The sequence below is a fragment of the Ascaphus truei genome, chromosome 8, assembly GCF_040206685.1.
Source record: "Ascaphus truei isolate aAscTru1 chromosome 8, aAscTru1.hap1, whole genome shotgun sequence".
In the NCBI taxonomy this organism is placed as follows: domain Eukaryota; kingdom Metazoa; phylum Chordata; class Amphibia; order Anura; family Ascaphidae; genus Ascaphus; species Ascaphus truei.
This window is the reverse complement of record NC_134490.1, coordinates 102,532,577-102,547,172: the sequence shown is the minus strand read 5'-3', so window position 1 is coordinate 102,547,172 and position 14,596 is coordinate 102,532,577. Positions and strand designations below refer to the sequence as shown.

General features: G+C 41.2%; 1 protein-coding gene across 2 annotated transcripts in view; it reads left to right on the top strand.

Moving 5' to 3' along the window:
* JMJD1C (jumonji domain containing 1C) overlaps positions 1–14,596 on the top strand; it is a 1,023,975-nt gene that overhangs the window by 943,128 nt on the left and 66,251 nt on the right. For both annotated transcript variants that reach the window (XM_075612982.1, XM_075612983.1), the window contains 2 exons: positions 3,119–3,288; positions 4,241–6,453. In XM_075612982.1, the coding sequence (XP_075469097.1) occupies positions 3,119–3,288; positions 4,241–6,453 (2,383 nt within the window). The remainder of the gene's footprint in view (positions 1–3,118; positions 3,289–4,240; positions 6,454–14,596) is intronic.

Genomic DNA, 14,596 nt, shown 5'->3' with positions numbered 1-14,596 from the left:
GCATTTAGGATGCAAAATAAACTGGCGACTTAAACATTTCATGTGGATAAATTGGGGAAATCCTTGATGGAGAAGGATTTAGGAGTGCTTGTAGACAGCAGGCATAGCAATAGTGCCCAAAGTCATGCAGTAGCTGCAAAGGCAAACAAGATCTTATCTTGCATTAAAGAGCAATGGATGGAAGGGAAGTAAACCAAATTATGCCCCTTTACAAAGCTTTAGTAAGACCACACCTTGAATATTGAGTACATTTTTGGGCACCAATCCTAAAAAAAGACATTATGGAACTAGAGAGAGTGCAGAGAAGAGCCACCAAATTAATAAAGGGGATGGACAATCTAACTCATGAGGAGAGGCTAGCTAAAATAGATTTATTTACATTAGAAAAGAGGCGACTAAGAGGGGATATGATAACTATATACAAATATATTCGGGGACAATACAAGGAGCTTTCAAAAGAACTATTCATCCCACGGGCAGTACAAAGGACTCGGGCCATCCCTTAAGGTTGGAGGAAAGGAGATTTCACCAGTAACAATGGAAAGGGTTCTTTACAGTAAGGGCAGTTAAAATGTGGAATTCATTACTCATGGAGACTGTGATGGCAGATACATTTGTTCAAAAAAAAAATTTTTTAGATAGGAAAGGTATACAGGGATATACCAAATAAGTATACATGGGAAGGATGTTGATTGAGGGATTAATCCAATTCATGGAGTCAGGAAGGAATTTATTTTTCCCCTTTTGAGATATCATTGGATGATATGTCACTGGGGTTTTTTGTTTGCCTTCCTCTGGATCAATAAGTAAGTATAGATATAGGATAAAGTTTCTTTTTTCAACCTCAGCTACTATGTAACTATGATCTCCTGGCATTGGCAGTCAATAAAAAAGTACAGATGTATGTGTCTAGATTGCACGACCCGCAAGCCACGATCTGGAATGCTTTCTCACTCACTTGGCATTTTCATCTGGGTTATATCTTTCACCCATTGCCTCTTCTGCAGCTGGTGTTGAGCAAGATCAAGAGAGACAGTGCTCGCTCGAGGGTGGACTTAATTTATCAATGGCAAAGCCGTGGATTCTCCCAGCATTAGTTTCCCAAATCCATGAGGTTGATGGCGTGGAACTTGAGGGCTTCATTAAAGGCACAGGGTTTCTCCGATGAGATATTGTGAGGATTTGCCATCCTTGCGGTCGCAGACTGTCTCCTCACCCCAGCAAGCCTTCCGTGATGGACACTCAGGATGCGCGGTTTTGTGGTCCCAGTATGCGCGCGCGGGACCTTGTGCGTCCTGATCCCGCGGATTCGGATCCCACCTTCCTCTCTGACGCACGACGGGTGCTTTCGGCCAGCCTTCCTGCTGACGCGCCGTTCAAACTCCGCCCCCACTCTGGGGAGGGTCCGGCGTGGGAATGACGTGCGTTCTCGGCTCCGCCCCCTGAACTCCGTGACACGTGCGGGTCGGCGCGCGATTGGTCCCGGCCTCTCTTGCCCTACGAATCGGCGTGGGAGTGACAAGCGCTCTAAGCTCCGCCTCCGTGACGCGCGCGAGCAGTTCCTCCCTCATCCCCGATTAGGCTGCATCATCGGACACACCGCTGTGCACCAGCAGCCTATCGGAGCTTAGTTCCTGGTTCCGCCCTGGCTGGCTATTGGAGGCTCCGCCTTTATATACCTTCAGTCTACTCTCATTCTTTGCTGAGCATAGTCTAGTGTGACGCCGTGCCTTGCTGCATTCTAGCTCTAGACCTTGCCTTGTTGATTAACCTCTTGTTGCCTGTTCCTGCTTGTCTCCTGGATTCCACACTTCTCTCCTGATCCGGCTTTGAACAACTCCACTCCTGTCTCCATTCCTGACCATGGCTAAGTACTCCAATGATCCGATATTCTCCAATCCTGAACCTGACTATGTACCCCGACTATCCGCTACTCTCCAACCCCGAACTTGGCTACGCACTCTGACGATACTCAACTCTCCAATCCTAAAGCTGGCAAGTACTTTGATTATTCTCCTATCTGTAATCCTGACCTGGCTTGAACGACTATTCTACATCCTATGCGCGCACGCGTGGCTGTGGGTCGGGGTTAACCAATTCCCTACCTCAGCACCGCGGTCGCGCTTATTTTGTGGTGAGCTACGCGTTACAGATATCTACACTTATCCCTTTCAGAAAGCAAGTGACATCAAGAGCCTACTATTGGCTCTGGAGGACCTTCATTATCTGGTGTAAAATATGGAAAGTGGAACTCTTGCAGCTAAAAGTCACTAACATATTGGACTTCAGCCGGGATTTCAGAAATAATTGAAGATTGACCTTTCTGTTTTGGGCGTATTCTATCATAAACAAATTGCTTTCGATCCTATGATTGCTAGATTTGAGAGCCGTTCGTAGAATTAGACCAACGATAAAGATCCCTTTTCCCCAATAGAACCTGAAGGTTCCCCAATAGGTCCTAGAACAACTTGCTTCATCAGCCTTTGAAACAGTTCACAAGCGCTCTATGAAGTTACTCACCATTAAGGTTGTTTTCCTAACCGCGATTACTACAACGTGAAGAGTTGTGGAGCTCCATGCTTTATCTTGTCGTTAACTTTTCTTTCAGATACAGTACACCAAGACAATATAGTAATGAGGACTGTTCCACATTTTAAAAGTGAAGTCCTGTCAGATTTCTGTATCAATGAGGACATTATGGTGCCTTCCTTTTTGTCTGAATCCGTGGTAAAGAATATCAGTGGGACAATTTTGTTTAGATATGCTCAATGGTTAACACAGTTTGTTTTCATTTTCAATCACTAGAGCTAAACTTTCCTTCATATAAGCAAATAAGTCAAAATGTGGCAGGACTTTTTGGTGGGTTTTATCATGTTTTAGAAAGTGTTATATTAAGATTTAACTTTTTTTTTTTTCCTCCAATTATCACCTGGCAAGATTATTAGTGATGTTATAGTGCTTATGCTTTAGGTTGGTCATATACGTCTTCATAGTCTGTTTAGAAGATTGTTCAGAAAAATATACTTTTTGGATTTATGGTGATATTAGTGGAAACATCTTGTAATAAAATAACTTTTTTTACATATTCAATATCTACTTTTTTTTTTACCCTTTAAAGAATACGGCCAGTCCTTGGTTACACCAGCCCACCCCTGTGACTTCAGCAGATGGTCTGCTACTGGGCCACCTTCCTGTACGGCCATCTAGTGCAGATCCACATCGCCCGCTCAAGCTTACTACACATTCAGGCCCTCCGTTGTCTAACCAAGCAGCGGATCACCTTAAAGAGTAAGTTCATTATTGCACGAGATATATTTTTTCTAAAAAAAGATGGTCCCACATAGGACCAGAATGAATTGCTAACTGTGATATGTACACAAATGACCAGCACATACAAATATTTTGGTTACATATGGTTTTATGCTTTTTATAGTGAGCCTTTCTTTGTAAGTTTAATTTTTATGCCATTGCACACTATAGGCATCTGCTATTAAATATGTGTTTTTAACGCCTTGAAATGATTTCCTCCGATATGAACAGGTGGATCGAAACAAAACATTGTACATTTTATAACTGGAAAAACTTAAACTTTTAACAATGTGGAGATATTAGAATTCAAATGATTGTGTAAAAACTTAATAGCATGCATGACCAAAAGCCCCATCACCCACTTCTCAATACCAGCAGTAGTTGCAATAATAGAGGTTGTATTTTTGTCTACAGTACTAATAGCCATTGACAATATCCAATCCATTAATACTTACAACAATCAGGGTTCCACAGGGTAACTATACATGGAGTACAAGTATGCCTCCTAATTTTGTTATGCTATGAGACATTGCCCATGTAGTAATTAACAAGGGTTTCTTCACTTTCCTTTTGCCATTTAAAAATGTTTAATACTCTGTTTTCTTTTAACTTTTGAGCCAGCATATTCCCTCCATTGTCAGATTACTAGTTCTATAATTTAGTTCCCACTAAAATGATCTGTTTCTTCCACTAAAAAGTATTTAAACATGTTGCCAACCTACACGTCTCTACGACCAAATGAGCTCTCGAACTTCAGGTTAAATAATAATGATCATGGTCTAATCTCCTATTTTATCCTCATTACCATTCTCTGGTTGCATTTTTTTGTAGGCTTATTCACATAAATGATTTATAAAATACATGCTTCACTGCAGGTAATACAGTTGTGATTTGAAAATGTATCATTAAACTTGCATTGTTTACTCAACAGAGAAATTGAGACGAGAGCTTTCACTGAACCGTTACGCCCAGTGACGTCAGCACCTATAAAGATTGAGCATGAACACAACCGAACACATACTGGGAAAGAGAGTCATTTACACAGACATTATATGGAACCCATTTTGAGCCACACAAAGTTGCAGATGACAGCTCAGGAGACTGGAGAGAGACAGAACAAATATAAAGAAGAACACAGGCGAATCCTCCAGGAAAATATTGAAGCTTCTACCTTTTCAATTAAAATGAAAGCACATGAAAATGAGCGAGAGGGCTACTCAAGGGTAACACCAGTGGTATCTTCTAGCCCTAAAAGCCATGAGGTAAAGCAGGAGAATAATGGAGAGCGTCCTTTTTCAGAGTTGTACAAAATTAAGAATTCAGTTTCTCAAAGTCTGCCACAGAGTAACTATTTCACTACTTTATCAAATAGCGTGGTCAATGATCCCCCAAGGTCATTTGCGTCGAAAGAAGGACATTTGTATTCTGAGAAACAGAATGCAAGTCCTTCGGCAGCATCAAATCCTTTGATGCTTAATTCTTATATCTCGTCACTGTCAAAGCCACCACCTTTGATTAAGCATCAGCCTGAAGATGGTTCCGCAGGCAAGCTAAACGAGCAACTTCCTCAGCAAGTGACAACTCATACAATTACTTCCTTTAGAAGTGATAGCAGAAGTCCAACCCAGTTGTCCATTTCATCTTCAAATGCACTCCGGTGCATGCCTGCCTTGCATAGAGCACCTGTTTTTCATCCACCAATTCATCACAGCCTAGACAGAAAGGATGCCAGTTACAGCAATCTGTCGCCACCTACCCTAACACCAGTACAGCCAGTAAGCGCAGATGGAAAAATTCAGGAACTTCAGAAACCTCCAACTCTAGTACCTGAGCCAAAGGAAGGTACCACAACGTACAAGAAAAATGCTGAGAAAAATGTTCAGAATGCATGGAAAGCCAACGAGAAGCAAAACCACAAAAAAGTTGGCTGGCTGCCAGAGAAAAACAATGGAAAAGCACAAGCAGCCACAGCATCTGTCATTGTACGCCCACCATCTTGTACAAAGTATGATAACATGCCAGTAACACCGTCACTCTCAAAGGAACGAGTTGGCGAAAGCTTCTCAACTGGAATAAATCAATCAGATAGCTTAAAAGCATTGGAAGCCAGAGAGACTGGGGGAATTATCCAGCCAACTATGAACTCAGACAGCACGCCTATGCATTATGAGAAGAACGCTCAAGCTCCCCTCCACAGCATTCTCAGTTCTGTTGCACCTACAACCAAGATATGTATTGCGAAAACAGATGTGACCACCTCTGCCCTCACAACAAGTGTTTCAAGCAGCAGTGAATCAGAAGTAACGTATTCTTTCTCAAACACTGTTACGGCTTGTACAGTGATGGAATGCACCACCTCAAAATCTGTAAGTCAGGCAATGGCACAGACTCAAGAATGCGAAGTTAACACCATAGCTTCAGTTACCCCAGTCGGTAGCAAGACTGCAAGTGCGATTTCACCCAATGCTGGGTATTCTAGTACAAGCAAATTTATCCATTTAAAAAAGCACAAGGCCGCTTTGGCCGCAGCTCAGTTTAGAAGCATTAATGCCAGTGAAACCGAAACTAGTGCTGTGAAAAATCAAACATTTCCAGCCTCCAGTTCACCAGACGGTAATGTGGCCTGCAGCTCAACAAACACGGCAAACTCTGTAGGAAATGGGCAAGCTTCCCAGTGCAGCCAGCCAAACTACCACACAAAACTGAAAAAGGCTTGGCTTACCAGACACTCAGAAGAAGACAAAAACACTAACAAATCAGATAATGCAGTAAGCACCATTGTGTCTGAGATCATTAAGCCGTGTACCGTTAACTTGATGGCCTCAACTTCCAGTGAGCTCCAAAATAATATAGACCTTCGAACACAAGACGATAAGTCTCTGAAGGAAGATAGGTTTACAAGGAGGAGGATGATGAAAAGGACTTATGAATCTGGCTCCGAAAGTGGAGATTCAGATGAAAGCGAGAGCAAGTCAGGACAGAGGCTGAAACGTCAGCCCAAGCCAACATACAAAAAGAAGCAAAATGATATGCAGAGGCGAAAAGGTGACACGGACAAAGAGGAGGAAACAAAATCCAATTGTATTCTTAGCAGGAGTGCCAAAGAGAGGAGCAAACTAAAGTTACAGAGCAACAATAATAGTAGTAAGTATATCTTTGAATCTGGGGTAGACTGAGATGAAAAACAGGAATAGTGAGGGGGGGGGGGACTCCTTGCTACAATCTGATTATAGATAGTCTATTAAGAGAGGAGTCTAAGAGTGTTTTCATATCCCCTTTTTTTGCAAATCTATCTTTGAAGAATTTGGCTTGTTCATCAGACACCTCTTGATTTGTACAATTTCTTTTGAGTCTTAAAAATTAATTTCCAGTCATGGCAACTTAATTGATGTAGGTATGAGTTGGTTGCCTTGAAATATGTTTTGGTACAAAGAGACCCATTCTCCACATTGATCTCTAGATCTAGATAATGGATGCAAATATCACTATTGGTACCATTGAAACGTAGATTGAATTTATTGTTGTTGAGTGCTGCCACAAACTTCAAAAAGGAGTATTCATCTCCTCCCCATATGATGAGTATATCGTCGATGTATCTCCTCCACATGCGAAGTTCTGAAGGAGACACATCTGGACTTCCCTCACCCCATATAAAGATTTGCAAATGATGGAGCGAACCGAGTGTCCATTGCTGTCCCTGGGATCTGTAAATAATCTGAATTAATTTTGGGACATAATTATTTTATATTAAATTCTGTGTATCTCAAAATGAAATCCTTCTGGGTTGGTGGATACAGATCATCCAAATCTTAAACAATTTTGGATGGCTTGGCAACCCTCCCTGCGAGGTATTCTAGTTTAAAATGCTTGAACATCCAATGTTGCCAGTCTGTAGTTGGCATGCAACTTAAAATTATTTAATTATTGTAATGTAGATGTCGTATCCTTGAGATAGGATGGGAGTTTTAATACAAATGGTTGCAAATGATAATCCAAATAAGATAAATTTGAGATGAGTGAATTAATGCCCAATATAATGGGGGGATTAATAAGAGGTTTGTGGATTTTAGGTATATGATGATATATAGGCACTGTGGGATTCACTATGTATAAGTAATCAAATTCAGATTTGGTGAGAATTCCCAAGTGGCGAGCCTCTTAATTTGAGATTGTGGTAAGATACCTCATCAGACAGAATTCTAGTGGCTTCACAACAGTAATCAGTCCTTATTTGTATCACCAAGCCACCTCCCTTGTCAGCTTCTCGTAACACTTTCAGGATTAGATCGAAGGGTCTTGAGACTGTTTTTCGTTAATACTCGAATTAAAACTACAAGGTGCCTTTTGACATACTTTCACAAATTCTTGTTCTACCAGTTTGCTAAACATTTCGACATAATATCCTTTAGAAAAATGTGGAAAAAACATGTGATCTGAACCCGGTGTGAATGTAACTTGTATTGGAACTAATGCCCATATCGCTTTCCCTGAGTAAATCCTCTAGGTCTATAAATACTTGAGTATCCTCAAACAGATGGTTATTGGGTGGTATTGACAAATCACCTTGACAGATCTCTTTAGATGTACTGTCAAAGTGTCTATGAAGTGCCACATTTCTAATATACTTCTGTAAATCTATGAATAGATCAAAGCTATTGGTTGGTGTAAATGAGAGTCCCTTTATGAGAACATTAAACAAATGATTATTATCTTCAGAGGAGGTAGATTGAAGTTACCATTAGATATCAATACCTCTGATTGTGGGTGTCCCTCTTGGGTAGTGGGATTTCTCTCTCCTCTCTTACCTCTTCTGAGACCGTTCTCTTTCGTGTTGGAGGATTGTGGAGGATGTTCCAAAATATTTCTTTTGTTCAACGTTTTTTGAAAAAGGTGAGTGTAAGTAGTAGTATTATCAGGTCTTTCATTCAAATATTCAAATTTATTGGAAAGTTTCATATCCAAATGTTTATATTTTGAATATGTATTGTCAAACCTGTTTTTTTGGGGGGGTCTGGGGCAGGTTGTGGTTTGGAGTATATTTTTCTCTAGTGTAGGCTCTCTTTTTGTCAGTATTTTTGCCTGCCACACTCCAAGCATTTCTGTTATCATCTCTAGGTTAAGTATGATTAGCACGAGACGACCATCCTCTATCCTCTATCCTCTTTATCAGAATTTTTTGTTGATTATCATTTCTATAAGGATGATCATAATTATGGTCAAATCTTCTAAAGGGGCCTTGAGACTCAGAGTATTTGTCAAATGTAACATCACGGGATTCTTTCAGTGCTTTCTCTTACAAAAACAAAAAGAGAAACAGCGCACAAAACCTCATGGTGTAGTATAATAAGTGTTTATGTTGTGAAACAGGTAAGTATTGCACGTACATCAAGATAGATATAACTTAGCATGACATGTATATGGACATGTTACCAATACAGGAATCTGCAGTCGTGGATCAAGTAGTGTCTGTCACTGGATCAATTCTCTCCTTACACTCCTACGTGGCAGTCCTTAGAACCCCTCCACTCGAAAAGGCCCCTTGCCGCAAGGAGAGGGCACAGCTACCGCTGTCACGAAGAGGAAGTCTCCCTTGCCGATCCCGGCGTCAGCTCACCACACCCACGCCAGTGCCGTCATCGGGTGGCGCCGACGGAGTGTCTCACGTCGCGTCTTTTGCAGGTAGACAGTGGAGGCAGATAGAGAATTTCCTGACGAAGTATATTTAATATACGAAACGCGTTGGAAAGAAGAGGGCGCGTTCCTACTACTACCTACTGAGGTTTATTTTTATTGCCAATACTGATTTCTATACGGGACATTCTTTATCTGCCCCCACTGTCTACCTGCAAAAGACGCGACGTGAGACACTCCGTCGGCGCCACCCGATGATGTCACTGGCGTGGGCACGGTGAGCTGACGCCGGGAACCAGCAAGGGAGACTTCCTCTCCGTGACAGCGGTAGCTGTGCCCTCTCCTTGCGGCAAGGGGCCTCGATCTGCTCGGGTGGAGGGGTTCTAAGTACTGCCACGTAGGAGTGTAAGGAGAGAATTGATCCGGTGACAGACACTACTTGATCCACGACTGCAGATTCCTGTATTGGTAACATGTCCATATACATGTCATGCTAAGTTATATCTATCTTGATGTACGTGTAATACTTACCTGTTTCACAACATAAACACTTTTTATTATACTACACCATGAGGTTTTTGCGCTGTTTCTCTTTTTGTTTTTGTATTAGTTTCAGTTTGTGGAGCCGTCCCACGAACACAGCGGAACCTACATCCTCCCCTTTTTTAACAGGTTTTATATTTTAATTGTTTAAATTTTACACTGAATTATCTTACACTAAGTAATATATTTTACTTGAGCACAATAATCACAATTTTTTGAGTGCAGATCACTTCTTTTTCACTTAATGCTTTCTCTTAGTTAGAATATTTCTATGGTTACTTAGATTTTGGTGATATACCAAACTTCCTATCAAAAAGGTATCAATTTGTTTGTTTGTTCATTAGATAGTCCATTTTGTCATGAAAGAATTGAAAACATTTTGAAGACATAATGATCTCCTATTTTTTGATCCTGGCATTAAGTTCAGCAACATATTGTGGTAGCCTTTCAAGGTTAGATAAATTCAACATTTCTTCTTTGTTTTAAGGACCTTAGAGTCTATATTCCAGAGTTCCTTTTTTCTTTCTTATATCAGAAGTTTCATTATCTCCATTGAAAAATAATCAAAAATTGCTTCCCATTCCGTTACAAATTGGGATTATTGGTACCATATGTGGGATTTTTTATGAATGCGTAAACCCCTAGGAATTATTTTATTTTTAACATATTCCTCTACGTTAGTCATATTCCACCAAGCCCTTATTTCTTGTTCCAATAGCTTAGAAAGATGACATTATGGAAGATAAATCCATGTCAAAACCTTTTATATCAATTATATCAGAATACATATGTTGAAGTTGGTCACCCCTATTATTCCTACTGTCAATTCAAATAACAAATTGGCTGATAATTAGCTATTGTAAAAGACTAATGTTTTTCAGAACTGAACCAATGAAGACACTTGATACAATTAGTGTATAATAACGCACAACTTCAATACCAGTGGAAACAATGCAATATAAATGTGGGTAGTCTTTTGTGTGTGTGTGTGTGTGTGTGTGTGTGTGTGTGTGTATATGTATATGTGTGTATGTATATATGTGTGTGTGTGTATACACACATATATATATAGCTATATATATATATATATATATATATATATAGCTATATATATATATATACCACAATTATTAAGGTTATGGTGAGTAAAGACATGCAAATGAACATACAGGCATACCCCGCTTTAAGTACACTCACTTTAAGTACACTCGCGAGTAAGTACATATCGCCCAATAGGCAAACGGCAGCTCACGCATGCGCATGTCATCACGTCCTGAACAGCAATACCGGCTCTCTACCTGTTCCGAAGCTGTGCGCAAGCGGGGATACTATAGAGCCTGTTACAAATGCGTTATTTACATCAGTTATGCACGTATATAACGATTGCAGTACAGTACATGCACCAATAAGTGGGAAAAGGTAGTGCTTCACTTTAAGTACATTTTCGCTTTACATACATGCTCCGGTCCCATTGCGTACGTTAATGCGGGGTATGCCTGTACAGTAATATTTACAGTTGGTATATATATATATATATATATATATATATATATATATATATATATATATATATATATATATATATATATATATAAACCATACGATACCGTTTGAAGCACGAGATCAGGAGACAGCACTCTGGTAAGCTTGATCACAAGTTTTTGTATTGAAAAAGACACATAAACCATACAAAAACTTGTGATCAAACTTACCAGAGTGCTGTCTCCTGATCTCGTGCTTCAAACGGTATTGCATGGTTTATTATTGCTTTATGGGACAAGCACCCAATATTTTCTACTTGCAAGTGGAGTGCCGGCTGCTTCTGTGGATTATATATATATATATATATATATATATATGTATGTATGTATGTATGTATTAATGTATGTATATATGTATGTATGTGTATATATATATATATATATGTGTGTATATATATACACACACACACACACACACACACACACACACCATTCACACACACACACCATTCACACACACACACCATTCACACATAGATACACACACCATTCACATATATATAAATATGGAGAAAAAAGAGCGCACAACCACTCATAGTGTAGTAAATATAAATATATAGTTGGCAGTTCATATTTAGGGGGTATGTATTGCACGTACAAGTATAGATCTTTCACACTTTGCCTGTCCTCTGTAGCATCCAAATCGGTCAGAAGGCACCTGGCATCAGATCTCAACTCTATGGGGAGCTCCAAAGTGCCGGCAACCTGTGTAGCAAGCCGCAGTCCTGCTCGCTTCACAGTTCACACATACAGCTACAATGTAGCAAGATGAAAGGTGGGCCTACGCCTTAGTGACACCGGATTCTAGCGGATGGAGTAGCTTAAAATCAAGTGCTCACCGGCTAGGGGGTTCCTCCACTGAGCGGTGATTGAGAAAATACACTCGGCAAGCTCAATGCGTCACAGAAATAGCCAGACAAGGTGAATGATAGATATAATATCACAAGTAAAAACAGTGAGGCAATAGACAATCCTACGCATTTCGTGGCGTACCTTATATCACTTCATCAGGGAAAAATAATAGCCTCTGTCACCCTCAGTCTTATACCTTTACTGATGCCATCATTTGTGTGTTCACTGACCCGATATTTCATTTTACCTTTCTCTCACTCAAAATAGTTAATATTTTATCTATAAAATGTTTTGCCAGGAAGTAATACATTGAGAGTTACCTCTCGTTTTCAAGTACTGTATGTCCTGGGTATAGAGTTATAACGATACATGGTTACATGAAAAGAACAGAGGTTATATACAGTCAATTCACAGACATTTCATCATTTCATATACATATAGTTGGAAAATTGGGTACAGGAGATAAAAGGCCTGGTGACTTTCAGATTGAAATACAACCATTTTAGATATCATGAATATATATAATATACACACGGAATTATTATATATATGTATGTATGTATGTATAACACAAAAACAAGGCGTCTGAAATAAACAATACAAATGTCCAGATAGGTGCTTCTGTGATCTTCAGTGAGTCTCACGTGCAATCATATGTCATGAAAAAGAGAAAGAAAAAGAAAGACAAATCATAGCATGTAACTGTTGGGTATATGAACTAGACAAACTAATTTACACTAACAACATATATCAACAAATAGTGATAGATTCAAGCTCATTTATTAAAACATAATAGTAAAATATATGACCCCATACAATGCACAAAACAGGAACAGCCAGTCCTCCAAGATGGAAAAATTGGAATCCTACTTACAAGAAGTATAATGAAAGCCGGCTCATAGGCTGTTCTTTATCCGGATTGCAGCACAGGGAAACTCCTTGGTGTTCTCTGCTCTGCACAGCTGGGTCTCTCACTTCCCACACGTGGCTACAGCGGGGGGGGGGGGGGGGGGTGTGGAGGGGTGATCCGAATAGAGCTTTCGCGCCAGAGTGAATACTGCAGCTAGTTCACTCCCTTCAGTGTCCTCCTACCTCCCGATAGCGGCCGCGCACGTTCACGTGTGCGAAATATGGAAGTGTCCCGCTGTGACAGCCTGCTTGTGGCTGCAGCTGCTCTGTGTATTGGCAAAGTGCTTAGGGTCAGTAAAGGTGACAAATGCACCGCTCTACACGTTTCGTGAAGCAACCTTCACTTCTTCAGGCTCCTCTTTTTTCTGTTGCTTTATATATATATATATATATACACAACAAAAAACCTGCAACAGACCAAAAGTAATTTGTGCCTAAGCCAGTAAATAAACTGTGAGTAATATACACTATTGACGGTGCTAGGGATAAGAAATATATGTAAACGAAAAAAGAGAAACGGGCTCTCAGTCTCTCTCTCTCTTCCTTACAGGGGTGAGCAAACTTTTTATGCCGAGCCCCCCTTTTCATGCATAAAATTTCTCGGGCCCCCCTGCCTGATGTAATCAAAATCACATTGAAAAAAAAAAAAACCCCTTTATTAAACGGTATACAATATAAATCCAAATATGTTTAAATACTTACATATTTCAACAGCTCGCGCTTGCAAAATTAGGCTGCGTCCACGCTGCCGCTGAGAGCGGTGACATCACCAACTCTCCACGGGGTGTCCTGCATAATTTTGCAAGCGTGGATCGGGGCTATTTGTGTGTGTTTGTGTGTGGCTGTGTGTGTGTGTATTGACTGCTTCTGAGCGCACTTCAAAGTCAAATTTGTTTGTCTCCCCAAGCTTGGGAGAGCGTATGTGCACAAAGGCAATCCTTTGGGGGGGCATTCATCCACCTCTTTGCTACCTCACTTCCCTCTCCCCCCCCCTTTTTTTTTCTTCCTTCCCCTCCCTGCTCTTTGTCTTGCCATCCACACTTCTACCTACAGTATTATTTATTTTTTTCCGTTTTCAATGTTGTGTTTTCACAGTTTTTATTATTATTTCTGTACATTCATAGTACGAGTGATATAGGGCAGCCGACCCTTTCACTTGCAGATGATCGCAGCGAAGCAGGCTGCCAGCGGAGGAGAGCAGGAACACAGCGCTATTGCAGGGCAGACACCGAAGGAGGGGCGTTTGACATCACCGTGCTCGGGCGTGCTCCTCCCCGTACCTCCGAAGCCCCTGCGCGTGCGCGCACACACACACCATCACGTTGCCGCCACCTGCACTATCCTGTTCAGCCACCCGCACACATCTTCGGCTGCCCGCCCGTGCACATCTTCTAGGCCGCCCCTCGCGCACAGCTTTTGTTTGCTCCCGTGCACAGCGGCTGCCGGCCCGCGCACCCAGTTTTTGTTGCACGCCGCCTGCGCCCCCCTAAATAATCTTGCGCCTCATTGCCCCCCCAGTTTGCACACCACTGCATTACAACACACACTCAATCAATCAATAACCACATACACACACTCACCACATACACTCAATCACCACACACACACACACTCAATACACACACACACACTCAATCCCCACCCACACACACACAATCCCCCACACACACACACTCAATCCCCCCACACACACACAATCCCCCCACACACACAAACTCAATCCCCCCCCCCCACACACACACACACTCAATCCCCACACACACAATCCCCCCCCCCACACACAATCCCCCCCCACACACACAATCCCCCCC